General features: G+C 40.9%; 2 protein-coding genes across 3 annotated transcripts in view; one reads left to right on the plus strand and one right to left on the minus strand.

Annotated features, from left to right (window-relative positions):
* p3h4 (prolyl 3-hydroxylase family member 4 (inactive)) overlaps window positions 1–4,083 on the minus strand; it is a gene marked incomplete at its 3' end in the record, with an annotated part of 67,536 nt that extends 63,453 nt beyond the window's left edge. The window contains exon 1 of the mRNA XM_084131487.1: window positions 3,393–4,083. Coding sequence (XP_083987613.1) covers window positions 3,393–3,851 — 459 coding nt within the window. The 5' untranslated portion in view covers window positions 3,852–4,083. The remainder of the gene's footprint in view (window positions 1–3,392) is intronic.
* Window positions 4,084–4,696: 613 nt separating this feature from the next.
* fkbp10a (FKBP prolyl isomerase 10a) overlaps window positions 4,697–19,179 on the plus strand; it is a 315,758-nt gene continuing 301,275 nt past the window's right edge. For both annotated transcript variants that reach the window (XM_084131485.1, XM_084131484.1), the window contains exon 1: window positions 4,697–5,182. In XM_084131485.1, the coding sequence (XP_083987611.1) occupies window positions 4,998–5,182 (185 nt within the window). In that variant the 5' untranslated portion in view covers window positions 4,697–4,997. The remainder of the gene's footprint in view (window positions 5,183–19,179) is intronic.

Genomic DNA, 19,179 nt, shown 5'->3' on the forward strand with positions numbered 1-19,179 from the left:
AACAAAACGAGCTGGTCTGACTCCATCAACAACCTGCAGCTCGCTTATGTGCTGAGGACACTCTGGGATCTGGTGATGGATTATTTGCTTTTTCCCAGATTATTCTCCCAAATTCTGCAACCATGCTGTTTCCTGATACCGGTGGCTTTATATCAATCCACATGGCTTCGTCAGTCTTTTCTGACTGTTCTACTGAGACCCTGCACAAGTATGAACTTCTCAGTTGGGCAGAAATACAGCAGTTCCAGTCCATCTCCTGCAAGCGCGACCATGGAGTCGGCAACGCCCGCCCGACAAGATCAGCAGGCTTATGTATTATTCTACTCCTGTTCCTGTCAGGTAACATCCATCCCCAGGCCCAGAACTGATTGAGCTTTTGAGCCCTGACGATTTGAAAGATAGCAGTGGCTTGTGTTTCATTCATGTCAATGTGCGCAGCCTGATTAATAAAATCGATGCTATTCGTCTGTGGGCTAAACTGACAGAAAGTGACATAATCGTCTTGTCAGAGACATGACTCAAACCTTCAATCACAAACAATATGACTCACATCAAAGGGTATAATCTCTTTATGACAGATCGTGCGGGTAAAGGAGGGGGAGTAGCCATATATGCTAAGGCGTCGTTGGAATGTTTTTCCATTGAAACAATAGCCGCTTTCCGACCGGAGGAACCTTTTCACAGTTCCTAGAACTATTGGCTAAAGTACCCATATGTTCCTGCGGTGCGAACACACCGACTAGGAACGACTTTAGTTCTAGGAACTCCATTTGGAGGAACTAATTTAGCTCCTACTTCAGAGCAGGGTCTAAACCAGCACTATAGGAACTACCCGTGACGTTACTGTACGCTGATGACCGAACGCACGCAAAACACCAGCACCTGCCATTTTTAAAACAGCTATATGTAAACACACAGATTATAGCCTATATATTTACTCCAGAAACTAGATACAAACATGGAAAACAGTGATAGATGGGCCTCTATGCTGAAGAGAAAATCCAACGAAACTTTGAGGGGACCAAGTCCCCTCATTTTATGTATTTATGTATTTCTGCTCAGCTAGCAACACTGGATAACAACCACACGGCATAGGCTAATAACTTTTTTTTCATATACTGTGTACTTTCTATAACAATTCTATCTAATAACATGTTAAACAGTACTGTTAGACAGATCGCTAACTAATGAACACAGAGAATGCGAGCATTGTTTGCTCTGGCGTTCTCAGCGCCGTCAAAATAAAGGTCTGTCGCTCCGTCAAAATAAAAGTCGCCGTGCTTGCGTCACTCCCTTACCCCTCCTACCAGTTCCTATGGCCACCTGGCCAGTGCGAACGCAAACAGCAAAACCGAGTTTGGGGGAGAGTAGTTCATAGAACTGTTTAGAAGTGGACAGTTCCTATAACTAAGTTCCTGTAACTACTTGGTCGGAAAGCGGCTAATAACAAAGCCCAAATTCTTAGAATTGTGTGCCATCAAATTAAATCTTCCCAATGGCGCTTTTCTGACTGTGGTAGGATCCTACCGCCCACATTCGGCTGCAGCTGGAGCAACTGCCCTACTGTCTGACTTTTTGCATAAACTGTCCAACGAGTATATTGTCCTAGGAGACCTGAACTGGGACTGGCTATCGACCATCAGCGTTAAGAGACCTATGTGATGCGTTACATTTGACGCAACTAGTACAGTCACCTACACGTCTAAATCCAAAACGAATGGACAAGTCTACATTAATTGACGTCATTCTGACTAATGCTCCACATAAGTACTCAGCTGCTGGAGTTTTTATTTCTGTAATGATGTCAGTGATCACTGTATGGTTGTCTATGTTAGAAATTGCAAATTGACTAAAACCAAGCCACGGTTTATTTTTAAACGAAATTACAAATGTTTTAATGAACAAGCTTTCCTTCATGAAATATATCTGTGATTAATATATGTGATTTAAGAACTTAGAACTTAGTTTGTGATATGGATGATGTTGAGCTGGCCTGGAATTATTTTAAAAAGACCTCCATAGTTGACAAACATGCCCCTATTAGAAGATACAGCGTGAGGGGCAGAGATAATATTTGGTTTAATGACTCTATTGCAACAGCTATTAGAGAACGGAATGAAGCATGGATCAAAGCAAAAAGAAAAAAAAATAATGATAAATGTTGGTTAAATTATAGGGTATTAAGAAACAAATGCACAAGACTAATAAAAAGTACAAAAAGTGAACATTATCTGAATTTAATAAATGAATGCCTTAATAACCCCAAAACATTTTGGAAAGCAATTAAATCTTCTTCGGGTGATGTGCCACCTCCCACTATCCCAGAAGTTATAATAGCAAGCCAAGGTGAAGTAAGGGGTAAACAAAATATATTAGATACTTTCAACAAGCACTTTATTAATGCAGGGATAGCTACTCAGTCAACACTCCCAGCCAATTGGGATTTTTTTTTAAATTGCTAATACAACCTTTTTACACCACAGACTGAACAAAATTAAGCATTTCTTGGTAATTGGTTGAACTAAATCTAACAGCTGACAGCAATTCAACCTAATTCATATGGGAGACAGTCTAACAGAAGGATGGCCAAAACCAGTGATATCAAGTTCTTGTCATATTTTATTACCATTTTATAAACTTATAGCGCATACTGTGATAATGTGAGAAATGTTGAAGGTGTCTGAATAAATTTTGGTTTGACTGTAAAAGGTGACATTAATACTTCAGCATTCCTCTATATACTATAATTTACTATACTCATATATAAATCCTGTCCTCTGTACATTTATTTAAACATGTCTTGCTTTTAAGTAGGCTAGCCTAATTTGCCTGTTTTATTCCCTGCCATTCAATTCTGAATTATTTGAATATTATCTAAATATTTAAATGCATTGTATAAAAGATAAAATAAATATGTTTTGGAGTAAAACAGTAGAGGCATAATACATTTAAGTATTACGATAGGAAGCATAGCCTATCTTGCGTGGACGTGGCATGTGTCGGCAAGCACTTACTGGAATAAATTCAGGAGGGAGGGAGAGAGAGAGAGAGATGCGTATTAATTCAATAGGCTTCGGTTATTCAAAGTGATTAACAATAGGGAATTCAGTATTGTTGATCGTTTACATACACATTTTCGGTTAATTAACGTCGTATACTGTTAAACCACAAACCAACATCAACAAAGCTGTAACCCGTGTTTTTCCAACTCGTAACTGGGAGTACATCGATCTAGTACGAGTTCACGGGTGGGAAGTCACGGGTTTGACTGCCGTTCCAGTGCACTTTCACGGGTATAAGGTTGGAAAAACACGGTTGCCTGGAACACGGCATAAAACTCATAGTAGGAACCTTCTGGTTTATCGCAATTTATTGAACAAAAAAAATCTTACCTGGTAATAGACATACTGAAGGTACCGGTAGGGTATCCTCTGTTCAAAAGCACCCAACGTTTCTCGTTTAGGATATGATTTGGAAAACACAGGAAAGTTTGTTTTGCACATTTTCAGACATGCGGCTCGCCTTATTATGTGTCCCATGATCAAGAGGGTAGTGTCCGTGCTGTTCTCCTCATATTCCTGCCACACAGCGCTGCAGTTCTGACAGCAATACGATTCGCTGTCTTTCAGCAGCCGATGAAGCCGAAGGCTTAGCTCCAGATATTTAACACTCTGTTTCCAATCCTGAAAAGCGTACATCTCTAACGCGTGTCCGTACGCAGATTCCAGTGGCATGAGGTCGTTCGGTGGAAAGCTTTTGAAGCTGTATTTTTCATACTGAGACTTCACAGTAGAGAAAAGATATACAGTACTGAAAAACACGAATAAACATAGTAGTTTTGTTTGGGCCATGCTTCTGTTCCTCAGTGTAATTTTCGATCCCTGTGTAACGAGGGCGAGCAGAGATTCATGTCAGGCTGCACGTATGTTCTGTGGCCCTCTGGGGTTGAAAGAGTTTGATGGAAAACTCTGCATACCTCTCAAATTCTGGTCTGAACTGAATGACTGTTTTTCTGGGTCTGAAAGCCCGTCGTCTTTAAGAAGCCTAATCTAGTGCGTGTCCCTGACGCCATTTTTTCCCCACATAAATGCACTTATAAATCCTTATACTTTTAGCCTGTTAGTGGTTGGATCGTTAACTTATAATTTAAAAGGTTGGGTCAGACTATTAAAATGTATCTTCAATCTATTAAAATGACCTAAATCTCAAAGAAATACTGTTCCAAACTGCACATGAATATTGTCATGTTCAGGGATGGGCAGTATTTCAGATACATGTATTTAAAATACGTATTAAGACTATTAAAATGTATCTTCAATCTATTAAAATGACCTAAATCTCAAAGAAATACTGTTCCAAACTGCACATGAATATTGTCATGTTATGGAGTAGGCCTATCATACATTTTGATTCTTAAATTCTCCTAACACTTAAATGAAATTAACTTTTAAAATCTATTGATTTTATAACTAATAAGAAGATTAGTATTTTGAGACAAGTGTTTTAGAGATAGCCTATTTGTTTTGTCTTGTCAGAACATGTTATGATGTAACAGAATCAACCCTAATATCAGACATGAGTGGTGTGAGACAACAAAAGCAAATTGAACCCATTAAAATTGTTGTATTGTTGTATACCCCAATGTTGTATTGTTGAAAACTGAGCATTTGAGAGTACGTGATCGGATGGAGTTTAGGACCGCGCAGTTGTTGCTGCAGTTCTATGGATTCTGATTCTGACACGCAGTAGCTACACTAGCCTAACACACAGCCTACGTGAGAACATCAACTTTCCCCCCGCGTGTTTGTATAGAATAAAGTTTTAGTATGACAACTACATTACGCAATTCGTATAACTAATTATAATTTTTCACCGTTTGCTTTGTTTTATCTTAAAACGGTGGGTTTATCTTTGCGTCAGTTTATCTTGCAAAATACCGCTGTATAATCGATTAAAACAAAAGAACAACGCTGCAGCTTCTCATCTTCTCACCTTAAATGGCGATAACAAAAGTTCTCACTTTTTTCCTCACTCTCATACATGTTTTATATGGTCAGTTAGAAGATGTGATTATTGATCGATACTTGATACCAACACACTGTTCGAGAGAGGTTCAGGTCGGAGACTATATTCGGTATCAGTATAACGGCACATTCGAGGATGGACGGAAGTTTGACTCGAGGTAAGTGAACTTTATGCAATAATTTATAAAATTCCTAAAACTGAGGTTAGTTAGTGTACACAATAATTATAGCTAGTTGTAATGATTCGGTAATATTTCATCATGGTTTTTCATTTTTTAAACTATAATTAATTTTCTAAATACCACACATCATTAGGCACATATCAAACCTCCAACAAAGAATATTTTCCCACCTCAGATATTAAATATATTTGATTATTTTCAGTTTGTTAATTTTTTTTTATAATTTTTTTTAGATTTAAACACTTTTTATTCTCAATCCCCTAACGGACAAAATTGAACTGGTTTAAAAAGAATTTTACACAAAACTATAAAAGAAACATACCTACTGTTCATGTATCTAGCTCATAACAATTTAATACAAATTAAACATTTATAATAATTTTCTAATTTTTATGGGACTGAAGTAAAAAATAGTCAAGTCATCTTCATTTATATAGCGCTTTTAACAATGTAGATTGTTCCCTTTCGAGAGTACTCTTGTGTTGCGTAAGCCTTAGCTTACGCTACGGGAAAGCCCCTTTTCTCGAGAAGACTGAAGCCAATATTTTCATAATTTAAAACGCACTTGCTGCAGCAAGCAGACCTAAGCGAGACGACTTAGCGCGCTTATTGGCTGCTCTGCGGCAACTGCTGCAACCTATGGAGAGGCAGCTGTGGCGCACGAACCAATGAGGGCACTTCACGCCCTTCGTGCGCCACGGCCCGCCAAAATGGGCGTGGCTATGGCTATATAACCCACGCCGTCCATAGTTGCCTTGATTTCATCTCCTTTCAGCGAATGATCCTCTTCGCTGACTCTGGAAGAAGCCTCGCGCCGTCGAAAACAGCACTTCAGCGGGACGAGCCACTGCACTGCAGGACTGAAGAAGCCGGCTTCGGACTCCTCCCTACGCTGCCTTCAGCCGCCGTCTCCCGCTGCGCCATCCGGCGCGCATATATCCTTTAAAGCTCCGTGTGTGTTGCCGCTGCGTTTACTCACGTTCCTCTAAAAGAGCTGCGGCTCGTGCCGAGCCCCCCTCTTGGCCGGAGACCGCCACATCCTTTGCGTCTCCTGCCTGGGGAAGGACCACGCTGACATTGCTCTCTCCTGCCCGGAGTGCGATGTGATGGACTTATCGACCCTGCGGGCTCGATTAGCCGTCTTCGGCGAGGACACACTTCCACCTCTCTCTCATGGGCCGCGCCGTAAAAAGCGCCGTTCTCAGAGAGCACCGGAAGCTTCTGCAACGGGCGAACTCACGCCGGTAGGATCCCCGCGTGCCTCGCCCACCGAATCGCCCTCACCTGTCTCCTTCACTGATGGCCAGCGCCCGGCTGATAAAAATAGCTCCCCGTCACAGGCCATTCTTGAGATTCGCCTTCGAGGGCCGAGCTTATCAGTACACGGTCCTACCGTTTGGCCTGTCTTTAGCACCCCGTACATTCACAAAGTGCATGGACGCGGCGCTCGCTCCCCTGAGACAACAGGGTATGCGAATACTGAACTATCTAGACGACTGGCTAATTCTAGCTCAGTCACAGATGGAACTGATGACTCACAAAGCTTTGCTACTCAGTCACTTACAGAACCTGGGTCTCAAGATCAATTTGACCAAGAGCTCGCTGTTACCCAGCCAGAAAATTTATTTTCTGGGAACAGAAATAGACTCTGTGTCAATGAAAGCGCGGCTTACATCACAGCGCGCTCTCTCCATCCAGCGCCTAGCGGCGTCATTCAAAGTTGGCAACGTCACTCCTCTCAAAATGTTTCAGAGGATTCTGGGCCGCATGGCATCGGCTTCAGCAGTACTTCAGCTGGGTCTGCTACAAATGCGCCCCCTCCAGCACTGGCTAAAGCCCAGAGTCCCGTCTCGTGCGTGGACATCGGGTCATTTTCGTCTCAGGGTAACTCAGGGCTGTATCGAAGCCCTGGAACCTTGGAAGTCAGCCGACTGGTACCAGTCAGGTGTCGACATGGGGACAGTCTCAAAGCTAAAAGCAGTCTCAACAGATGCTTCCAACCTCGGTTGGGGTGCCCTGTACGAGGTAGGCCAGCTTCCGGCCTCTGGTCAGGCCCGGAGAAATGCCTACACATAAACTGTGTAGAGATGAGAGTGGTCGAGTTAGCTCTGGAGTTTTTTCTCCCATACTTGAGAGGTCACCACGTCTTAGTCCGATCGGACAACATGGCGGTGGTGTCCTACATAAACCGCCAAGGCGGCATCAGATCCCGGAGCCTGTACACCAGGGCCAAATGCCTTCTCGTGTGGGCTCAGCACAATCTGCGCTCGCTGAGAGCGGTGCACGTACCAGGCATTCTGAACCTGGGTCCAGACATGCTATCCAGGGGCAACGTTTCCCCAGGGGAATGGTCCCTTCACCCCCAGGTGGTTCAGTTGGTATGGAGCATTTTTAGCAGGGCAGAGGTCGACCTCTCCGCCTCAGAAGACAACGCTCATTGCCCAATTTACTTCACGAAGAGCAGGGACGCACTGGCCCACGACTGGCCCAGCCGTCCGCTCTATGCATTCCCACCGATCTCGTTGTTACCACAGGTTATCAAACGAATCAGGGAGAGCAACTGCACTGTGCTCCTAGTAGCTCTGCTTTGGAGGAACCAAGTGTGGTTCCTGGAGCTGATGCAGCTACCTGGAACAGCCCCTTGGCCGATCCCAGTGAGGAAAGACCTCCTCTCTCAGGCCAAAGGGACGCTCTGGCATCCCCACCCCGAGCTGTGGGCCCTGCATGTATGGGCCCTCAACGGGTACCTGTTAACCTCCCAGAAGGAGTGTTAAACACTATCACAGAGGCTAGAGCGCCCTCTACTAGGCGGCTTTACGCCTTGAAATGGTCAGTGTTCTCTAGCTGGAGCTCAACACGGAACATAGAACCACAATGCAGTGGAGTATCGGATGTACTGTCCTTCCTCCAAGAGCTCTTGGACGTGGGCAGATCCCCCTCCACGCTCAAAGTATATGTGTCGGCCATAGCGGCTTTTCTAACGCCTGCGTCTGGTCAATCACTGGGGAGTAACGACCTAGTCATCCGCTTCCTCAGGGGAGCTAGGAGGTTAAACCCCCTCGACCCCCTTCGGTTCCCATCTGGGACCTTTCCACGGTCCTAGAGGCCATGAAAGGTGACCTATTTGAACCAATGCAGACCATAGATTTGAAATATCTCTCACTCAAAACCGTCTTCCTGATGGCTCTCGCCTCAGTCAAGCGTGTAGGTGACCATGAGCGCTACCTGTCTTGAGTTTGGGCCTAATGATTGTAAAGTCATCCTCAAACCAAGACACAGTTATGTTCCTAAGATACTTGCCACTCCGTTCAGAGCGCAAGTTATTTCTCTGTCTGCTCTCCCTATATCTGATGACGAGAGGGACGCAAATGTTCTCTGCCCTGTTAGGGCTCTTAGGATTTATGTGGAGCATTCTGCTGTTTTCAGACAATTAGAACAGCTCTTTGTATCCTTTGGTGGCCGCACTAAAGGTTTGGCTGCCACTAAACAAGAGCCTTTCACGTTGGATAGTCGATGCTATTTCATTGGCTTATGCTTCCAAGGGCCTCTGTTGCCCCCTGGGCGTCAGAGCTCACTCTACTAGAGGCATGGCCTCGTCCTGGGTTTGGTCCAGTGGGATTTCACTTCAGGATATCTGTATGGCGGCAGGCTGGGCCTCTCCGTCTACATTTATCAGGTTTTACAACCTAGAAGTTCCCGCTTTACAGGCTAGACTGTTATCGGTTTAACCATGCTGCTGCAGTTACTTGCCTGACTTAGATCTGGCATGACTGTACTATAATGTCTCAAGCATTATTCATTCAAGTTAGTTTCTCGTCTAATGAGCCCCGGACACTTGCCCTGGGACACTGACTAAAAAAGTTTTTTCTTGAGCACGCACAGCGTTTTACACGGGGTTCCCGTAGCGTAAGCTAAGGCTTACGCAACACGAGAGTACTCTCGAAAGGGAACGTCTCGGTTACTAACGTAACCTCGGTTCCCTGAGATGAGGGAACGAGTGTTGCGTAACCTTGCCGTGCTTGTGCTACGTTATGGTATCGCTTCAGTCAATGAAACCAAGGCAACTATGGGCGGCGCGGGTTATATAGCCATAGCCACGCCCATTTTGGCAGCTGCCTCTCCATAGGTTGCAGCAGTTGCCGCAGAGCAGCCAATAAGCGCGCTAAGTCGTCTCGCTTAGGTCTGCTTGCTGCAGCAAGTGTGTTTTAAATTATGAAAATTCTAGGATAATTTTGGCTTCAATCTTCTCGAGAAAAGGGGCTTTCCCGTAGCGTAAGCTAAGGCTTACGCAACACTCGTTCCCTCATCTCAGGGAACCGAGGTTACATTAGTAACCGAGACGTTTCAAAGCAGCTTTACAGAGATAAGCGTATAATTTAAGATAACAGAGATTGTTTTGCCTTTATAGCGGTTCTTTAATAAAGTTATTTTCCAGCTAAAGTTAGTTTTGATTGATTCGCTTCCGTCGCAACGATCATTTGTTATTAAATTAGGGGCCGCTAAGACGACACCATTCTCTCTACACAGACTTTAAACGCGAACCTGTGAGAAATGCTGATGGCGTTCATATGCGCGTTAAGAATTGGTTCTATAGTTATGTGCGTTTGAATATATGTGCGCAGGTTTGTAATTCCCTACAAACCAAGCCTAAACAAAGTACTGGTCTTTCCTTATAAATTTTGATACAGAATTTTATTTTATTTTGTCACTTCGGGGTAGGTACGCGAAACGAATTTTCCCGACAACGCCTTATCTGTAGAGTGGTAAAGGGATCCTCCATAGGGAGAGACTAGTTGGCACTTCAGCAATGCGTTGTCATCGGGTCCAGGCGAAGGTCCTGCGTCAGATCTGGATACGGCTTGGATCCGGCAGGCTGCGGGAAAACCTTGGGATAAACAAAGACTCTAAAATTAGCGTAGATGTCATTCTTCTTATGATGTAACGAGTACATCAGGATTTATGGGAAGTGTTCCCGGTTCCGGCTGACCTAATCTATGCAGCCTAACATTGAATTATAGAAGTTTATAATGTATTATGTGAATGCTAGGTCAAAGAGATGTGTCTTTAATCTAGCTTTGAACTGACAGAGTGTGTCTGCTTCCCGGACAATGTTAGGAAGATTGTTCCAAAGTTTTGGTGCTAAATAGGAAAAGGATCTACCGCCAGCAGTCGATTTTGATATTCTATGTATTATTAATTGGCCGGAATTTTGAGATCGCAATAGACGTGAAGGACTATAATGTGTTAAGAGCTCACTCAAGTACTGCGGAGCTAAACTATTTAGTGCTTTGTAAGTAATCAGCAATATTTTAAAATGTATGCAATGTTTAATAGGCAGCCAGTGCAGTGTTGACAGAACAGGGCTAATATGGTCATACTTCCTGGTTCTGGTAAGAACTCAAGCTGAAGCGTTTTGGACTAGCTGTAGTTTGTTTATTAAGCATGCAGGGCAACCACCCAGTAGAGCATTACAATAATCTAGCCTTGAGGTCATGAACGCATGAACTAACTGTTCCGCGTTTGTCAATGAGAGCATATGGCGTAATTTAGATATATTTTTAAGATGAAAAAATGCGGTTTTACAGATACTAGACATGTGACTTTCAAATGAAATATTGGTATCAAAGAGCACACCCAGGTTCCTAACCGACGACGAAGACTTGACAGAGCAGCCATCAAGTGTTAGACAGTATTCTAGGTTATTACGTGAGGAAGTTTTTTGTCCAATAATTAGAATCTCTGTTTTTTCAGAATTTAGAAGTGGGAAATTACTAGTCATCCAATTTTTTATATCAGCTATGCATTCCATTAATTTTGTGAATTGGTAAGTTTCGTTAGGTTTTGAAGAAATATACAGCTGAGTATCGTCAGCATAACAGTGGAAGCTAATTCCATGTTTCCTAATGATATCTCCCAAGAGTAGCATGTACAGAGTGAACAGCAGCGGTCCTAGTACTGAGCCTTGTGGTACGCCATACTGAACTTGTGATTGATAAGACATCTCTTCATTTACTGCTACAAACTGATAACGGTCAGATAAGTATGATTTAAACCATGCTAGTGCAATTCCACTAATGCCAACATAATGTTCGAGTCTATTTAAAAGAATGTTGTGGTCAATAGTGTCAAATGCAGCACTAAGATCAAGTAACACTAATAGAGAGATACAACCACGATCGGATGATAAGAGCAAATCATTTGTGACTCTAACGAGAGCTGTCTCGGTACTATGGTACGGTCTAAATCCTGACTGAAAATCCTCACAGATATCAATTCTTTCAAGAAAGGAATACAGTTGTGAGTATACTGTTTTTTTCTAATATCTTTGACAGAAAAGGCAGATTCGAGATCTGCCTGTAATTGACTAATTCTGTAGGAAGCGGTTTAATCATGGCGAGCTTAAAGTTTTTTGGTACGTATCCTAGAGACAAAGACGAATTAATGATATTAAGAAGAGGATCTATGACCTCTGGGAGCATCTCTTTCAGTAGCTTAGTCGGTATAGGGTCTAACATACATGTTGTCGATTTAGATGATTTAACGAGTTTAGTAAATTCTTCCTCTCCTATAGCAACGAATGAATCAAATTTTCCTTCAAGGAGACTACAATGCACTGCCTGATGCGATACTGTAGTAGATGGTTGCATAGTTATAATTTTGTCCCTGATATTATCAATCTTATAAGTGAAGAAGTTCATAAAGTCATTACTGCTGTGCTACTTGGAAACTTCTGGGCTTGAAGCTTTCTTTTTCGTTAGTTTAGCCACTGTTTTAAATAAATACCTAGGATTATGTTTATTTTATTCTAATAGGTTTGAAAAATAAGCAGATCTAGCAGTTTTTAAAGCCTCTGTAGGTAATCGAGCTCTCCTTCCATGAAATGCGAAATACCTCTAGTTTTGTTTTCTTCCAGTTGCGCTCCATTTCTCTGGCTGCTCTCTTAAGGGCCTGAGTGTGCTCGTTGTACCACGGTGTTGGACTATTTTCTTTAATCTTCTTTAAGCGCAACGGAGCAACTGTGTCTAAAGTGCTGGAAAAGAGAGAGTTAAAAGTTTCTGTTGCAATATCAAGTTCTTCTAAGCTATCTGGGATGCTGAGATGATGAAACTGATTAGGAAGATTATTGATAAAGCAATCTTTAGTGGCAGAAGTGATAGGTCTAACATATTTATAACACGGAGTCGGCTTTGCAGCCTTGGCTAAATGTAATTTACACGAGACTAGATAATGATCTGAGATGTCATCGCTCTGCTGCAGAATTTCAACGGCATTAACATTTATTCCATGTGATAATATTAGATCTAGAGTATGATTACGACAATGAGTAGGTCCTGACACGTGTTGTCTAACTCTAATTGAGTTTACAATATCTTTAAATGCCAATTCCAATGCATCTTTTTCATTACCTATGTGTATATTAAAATCACCAACAATTAGTACTTTATCTGCAGTCAATATTAATTCTGATAGAAAGTCCGCAAATTATTTGATAAAATCTTTATGGTGCCCTGGTGGCCTGTATACAGTAGCCAGCACAAATCTCAAACGTGATTTATCGTTTACACTATATATTTTTACATTAAGCACCAACACTTCAAAAGAAGTATATTTAAAACTTGATTTCTTAGTGGTTTTGAAAATATTACTATAAATTACAGCAACACCTCCCCCTTCAGACGAGGTTCATGTTTATAACAGTAATCTTGCAGGGTGGACTCATTTAAAGTAATGTAATTGTTTGGTTTTAGCCAGGTTTCTGTCAAACACAGCCAGTGTTGGGAAAGTTCACTTTCTACATGAACTAGTTCAAAGTTCAGTTCACAAATTTTAAAATGAACTAGTTCAGTTCATAGTTCATACTTCAAAATTTTGAACTAAGTTCACAGTTCCAAAAATGAACTAGTTCATAGTTCTTTTGTCCATGTTGCTGCGAGATATTATTTTTGAAAATGATTGCCACAGGCAGCCCATATAGAACCACAGACAATTATTTTATCAGTTTTAACACTGAAGCTATGCGTCAGATTTTTCCCATCCTCACCGACCTTGTCATAAAACTCGTTTAAATGACCATACGACGCTTCCTTGCTGCTTTTTGTTTTGATTTGTAATGTAAGTGATGAGTCGTTCATGAACGATCCATTCATTGCGTCTGTCGCGTGACAAATGAACGAAAGACTCGGAAGGTAAAGTAATTATTTATGTTCCCTGTAAACGAATTTTGACTGCATTATAATGATTTCTTAATTCAGAATATGATCAAGATTACGTAGGTGGATGTGTTCTGGGAATTTGCCAGTTAATAGTATAACATTTAAAGCCCCTTAATTGAACGAAATGACTCAAAAAAAGATTTGTTCACTGAGAAACTGAGAGAGCGTGCCGTTCACAGACACCAGAATGAACGAGTTCACAGAAACGTTCATCAGGCAGTAATATAGCCTACGTTCAGTTCACGTTCACTCAAAATATGAACGAGTTCATGAACTATCGTTCAATGAACGCGTTCAGGCGCAACACTGAACATCTAGATTATAGTCTGTAATCATATCATTAACAATGAGTGCTTTTGGAGTAAGCGATTGAATATTCAGCAACCCAAGCTTTAGCATTTGCTCATCTGTATTATATCTGTTTTTTATTTGTTGAACATCAATTAAATGTTTAACCTTAGATGGGTTTGGACGTTTTATGGATTTCCAAATTCGGGGAACAGACACAGTCTCTATATGATGATATCTAGGTGAAAGAGGCTCTATGTGATGGGATTTATCTGACCTTGGTGACGCGAGGCTGCTAGCAGACAGTTGGTTAAGCCAGTGTGTCTGCTTCCTGACCTGGTGCCCAATTTGTCATTTTTTATCTCTAAGACTATGAGCCAAATTACTAGAGAGAAGAGCAGCACCATCCCAGGAGGGATGAATACCATCTCCTTTCAACAGGTCAGGTCTGCCCCAAAAACTTTTCTAATTGTCTATGAATTCTATATTATTACACGGACACCAATTAGACAGCCAGCCATTAAGTAAACACAATCTACTAACTATCTCATCACTCCTGCGAACAGGAAGGGGGCCAAAGCAAATTACAGTCCTTGACATCGTACTTGCGAGTTCACACACCTCTTTAATATTAATTTTGGTGATCTCTGACTGGCGGAGTCGAACATCATTATAGACAAATAGACAAATTGTGTGTCTGTGGTCTTTATTTTTGTATGTAAAAAAAGAATTATATATATATGTTGAGATATATATATATCAACATATATATATATAATTCTTTTTTTTTGTCAACTTTTACGAAAAGTAGTCTTAATATATATTAAGATTTATAATGTATATACATGTGTATATATATATATATATATATATATATATATATATACACATACATATATAAACCGTTGCTGCTGAGAAAATTTTTTTCAGACACAATACTCGCATTTGGATATATACTTAGACATTAAGACTACTTTTCGTAAAAGTTGACATTTAAATGTTGATTTAAAGGTTTCAGTATTTGCATTATTTTTGCTGGCAAATCTGGACACAGAGAAAGCGTTTTTTTTTACTAGCTACATATAATAGTGTGATCAGTCACAAAAAAATAATCAGAATAAATATTGACTAGGGAAATATATTATAATATAAAATTGAGTGTTTACATACCATGAACAGATAAGTGGTCTGTGGTCGAGTCATGTATCTTCCTCCTATTAAAAAACAACAACTTATCGCAATTCAAGTACTGGCATGGTAAAAAGGTTTTACATTGCTAAAGCATTAACAGCACTCCGAACCAATGATGTTGATCAGGCAGTGATTAACAGCGCTCTGATCCAATGGTCAAAAGTGCTCTGATCTGAAGTAATTTTAAGAATAAAGGGTTAGGGTTAAAGGTGTAAATGGCCAGTGGCGACATCAGCGCAAAATTGCATGAGGTAGAATGTTAAAAAGGAAAGTGAAAAAGTAAGAGGCATATTAGGAAACATTTGTAAGTGTACAGTATGGAGGCATGTTAATGTACAGTGCAGACTGTTTCCTTTTTCCTTTTTTTATAAGGAGGTCCAAGTTGGATGTAGTGTTCATCAATTTAATTTAGAGTTCAGTAGGTTGACCACAGAGGGAAATAAACTGTTCATGAATCTGCTGGTGCGACAGCGAAAGCTCCTATAATGTCTAACAGATGGAAGAAGAGTAAACAGTCCATGGCTGGGATGAGAGACGTCTTTAATAATGCTTCTCACCCTTCGTAGACATCGTTCGTGGTATTTGTCTTTGATCGAGGGTAGTTGAGCACCAATGATGTTTTGGGCATTTTTCACCACCCGTTGGAGGGCATCCTGGTCTGAGACAGTGCAGTTGCCATACCACACCGTGATGCAGTTTGTCAGGATGCTTTCAATTATGCATTGATAGAAGTTCAGCAGGATAAGGGGGGACAGGTGAGCTTTCTTTAGCTTTCTAAGGAAGTAAAGGCACAGTTGCGTCTTTTTGATCAGAGTGGCAGTGTTGATGGTCCAGGAAAAATCCTCAGAGATATGGATACCCAGGAATTTGAAGCTAGTCGTCAGTCCCATCAATGTAAATAAGGGTGTATTCACACCTGCCTTGTTTGGTTTGATTGGGCAGGTGTGAATACAGCAATCGCACTCGGGTGCGGACCAAACAACCGAACCGAGACCCAGCTGAAAAGGTGGTCTCGGTACGGTTCCAAACGAACTCTGGTACGGTTCGTAAACGGTGTGAACATGAACCGACCCAATTGCAGAAAACTGCGCCTTTTTATTTGACGGCTCTTATGAGGATACTTAACAAAACGGACATTTTGGCATAATGGTGTTCGTTCAAGCGCGAAAGAGAATTCCGGCGCGCTGTCTGTGCACACGATAGGCCAACTGTTGCGCGTCTTTCTGCGCGTCGTGTGTGCATCAGGACATTCACAGACAGAGCGTTCTCTTTTGTCTTATCGCGCTTAAATGGTTTAAAAGCATGTTCTCTCCACCGGAACCGTCTTGCAGCACATCGTCGTCTTCTCAAAATCCTAATTACAACATCGTATAGATGACATTGTATCCTATGATGCTCAATAGTTTCTTCATATTGCGTTTGTAGAGAATAACACCAAATCAGTAAAAGAACAAATATTGCATTATGAAATATCTCCATGCTGAGCCTGTTTTTTGCACATCCTGCTTTTCCCTGCTTGAGAATTCTTTTTATTTTATTTTATTTCTTTATTTAAAAGGGACAGCGCACATTAATCAACATGACAAAGTCCAAAATGTAAATGTGTAAATGTAAATTTAGCCATACAGGCTAATTTTCATCTGCAGTCTCTAGGTTGATGGTTAAGAGAAAACAATAAATACACTACAACAATACAATAAATACATATCAATAAGAAAGCCTTAGATATAGATAAGTAAGAATAACACCACTATTCCCGATCAGGACAACTGGCAGGTTGATAAAAAAAAAAAAAAAAAAAAAAAAAAAAAAAAAACTCCTGTCCAATGAATGGACGACCTTAGCACACGTGTGGTTTTGTTTACAAATTTTGGTTCACTTGCAAAAAGAGCAGTGTGAAAGCGAACCGTACCAAACAAAAAAAACCACCATTGTATTTGGTCCGGACAAAAGCAAGTGAACTATCGGACTTTCCTGGTGTGAATACACCCTAAGTGTCTGTGTGTGTAGCCTTTCTTAGTCCACCGGTAGTCCACAATCAGCTCCTCGGTCTTCTGGGTATTGAGTGTTAAGATTGTTGTTTGCACACCACACTGTCAGGTGCTGAACTTCTTCATATTCAACTTCACTGTCATCGCTGATCAAGCCTACCACCGTGATGTCATCTGCAAACTTGATTATGGAGTTGTGGGTTGTAGGTGAAGAGAGAGTAGAGGATTGGGCTCTGAACACAGCCCTGTGGTACACCAGTGTTCAAGGTGAGGATGGAGGAGTAGTGGTTGTTGATCCTAACAGACTGTGGTCTGTTAGTGAGAAAGTCCAAGGTCCAGTTGCAAACAGACGGGCTGATGTCAAGATCAGAGAGCTTTGAGATTAGCTTGGATGGGATCACAAAATTAAAAGCAGAACTAAAATCGATGAATAACATTCTGACATGTGTTGCTTTTATCTTGGTGATTCAAGGCAGTGTGGCGAGCTGAGGAAATGGCGTCCTCAGTTGACCTGTTGGGTTTGTAGGTGAACTGAAATGGGTCAAGTATTGGGGACAAGCACATTTACAGATGGGAGAGAACCAGCCTCTCAAAACACTTAGCGATGAATGGCGTGAGGGAGACAGGACAGAAGTCTTTAAGGGCCATTTCATCACCGTGTTTTGGCACTGGCACAATGGTTGTTGTTGTATTCTTTGTACCTGAAGAGTTTTTGTCAGTGTATTGCATGTATTGGAATCAGATCCATTATGTAAAACAATCAATGTTGAAAACAGTTATTTACATTTTTATTTCAGGATTATTTGATGAATAGAAAGTTTAAAAGAACAGTTATTTACTGTATCTGAAATAGAAAGCTTTTGTAACATTAAACACTGCCATTCAAAAGTTTGGGGTCAGTAATAATTTTTATTTATTTTTTTGGGGGAAAGAAATAAAAAAATCAATACTTTTATTCATCAAGGATTAATTAAATTGATCAAAAGTTACAGTAAAGACATTTATAATGTTACAAAATATTATATTTCAAATAAATGCTGTCCTTTTGTACTTTCTATTAATCAAATAATCCTAAAAAAAAACAAAAAACATTGTACACACCTGTTTTCAACATTGATAATTAATAATGAATGTTTTTTGAGCATCAAATCCGCATATTAGAATGATTTCTGAGGATCATGTGACACTGAAGACTGTAGTAATAATGCTGAAAATTCAGCTTTGCAATCACAGGAATAAATTAAAGCTGCAAGCAGCCTCAAAGGGGCCAAGCCCTCCAATGGTTCCCTGGGTTCAAAAAGTAGCTAAAAATACTCTGCTTTCAAAACTTTATAAGAAACTTTAATAACCAAAGTATTCTTACTATAGCAGTGCGGAGCCGCAAGAACAAAAACAGCACAAATTGAATATACATGTAAATGTACATCAAGCACAATAGCATTTAAGCACCAACAGCAGTGCAGAGCCAGAAGGAATTTAAATTACTATTTTATACACAATTTCAAAGTCGCCCCACACTGGTCTCGAACCCACGACCAGAATGGTTCGGGATTCATGACGCATGGTTGAACCGCTTGCGCCACCCAGAGGACATGTTTTACCAAACTGCAGAGGAGAGGCTTCAGTGTATGAATGAGCACACAAAATCATGTTAACAAGATTAGCATGCTAAGCTAGCTTAATGCTAATGTAGCTTATGGTTATCCTGATAGCTGAAGAGCCACATTAGAAAGAATGGCATCTGGTTAGCATGCTAACCAATTATTATGCTAAGCTAACTAGCACAAGGCAACAAACACAGGCTAGGTCAACTTTGGAGACGAATATCTCGGGAACGGTAGCGAATATCAAAAATCTGTTCGGTCATTTCTGTGCTGCTTGGTCCAAAGATCATCTGAGCAAACTTTGGGCAAAATTGAGCAAGATTTGAAGGAGGAGTAGCGAAAAAACTGTTTACCATTTGCTTCAATATGGCGGACAGCCACATTGTTGGAAAATGACAAATGAGATATCGTCGGAATCTGCATAATCCAAGGAACGTAATGACATAAAGAAATCAAATTTTAACCTATGTTTTCAAAAGTTATAAGCATATTTGCAAAACACCTTATACCTCTGGAACACTAGGTGGCGCTGTGTTCAAAGTTCTCAGGTACCTTCAGGCCATGCTAATGATGATCCTTACCAATTTTGGTGCCGATATGTCAAATACTTAATAAGATATTGCAATTTATGACAAAAATCAAAATGGCGGACAAGTGGTTCTTTGAATCCTGGCAAAATCAGTATC

The sequence above is a fragment of the Abramis brama genome, assembly GCF_963993115.1.
Source record: "Abramis brama genome assembly, chromosome: 12".
Taxonomy (NCBI): domain Eukaryota; kingdom Metazoa; phylum Chordata; class Actinopteri; order Cypriniformes; family Leuciscidae; genus Abramis; species Abramis brama.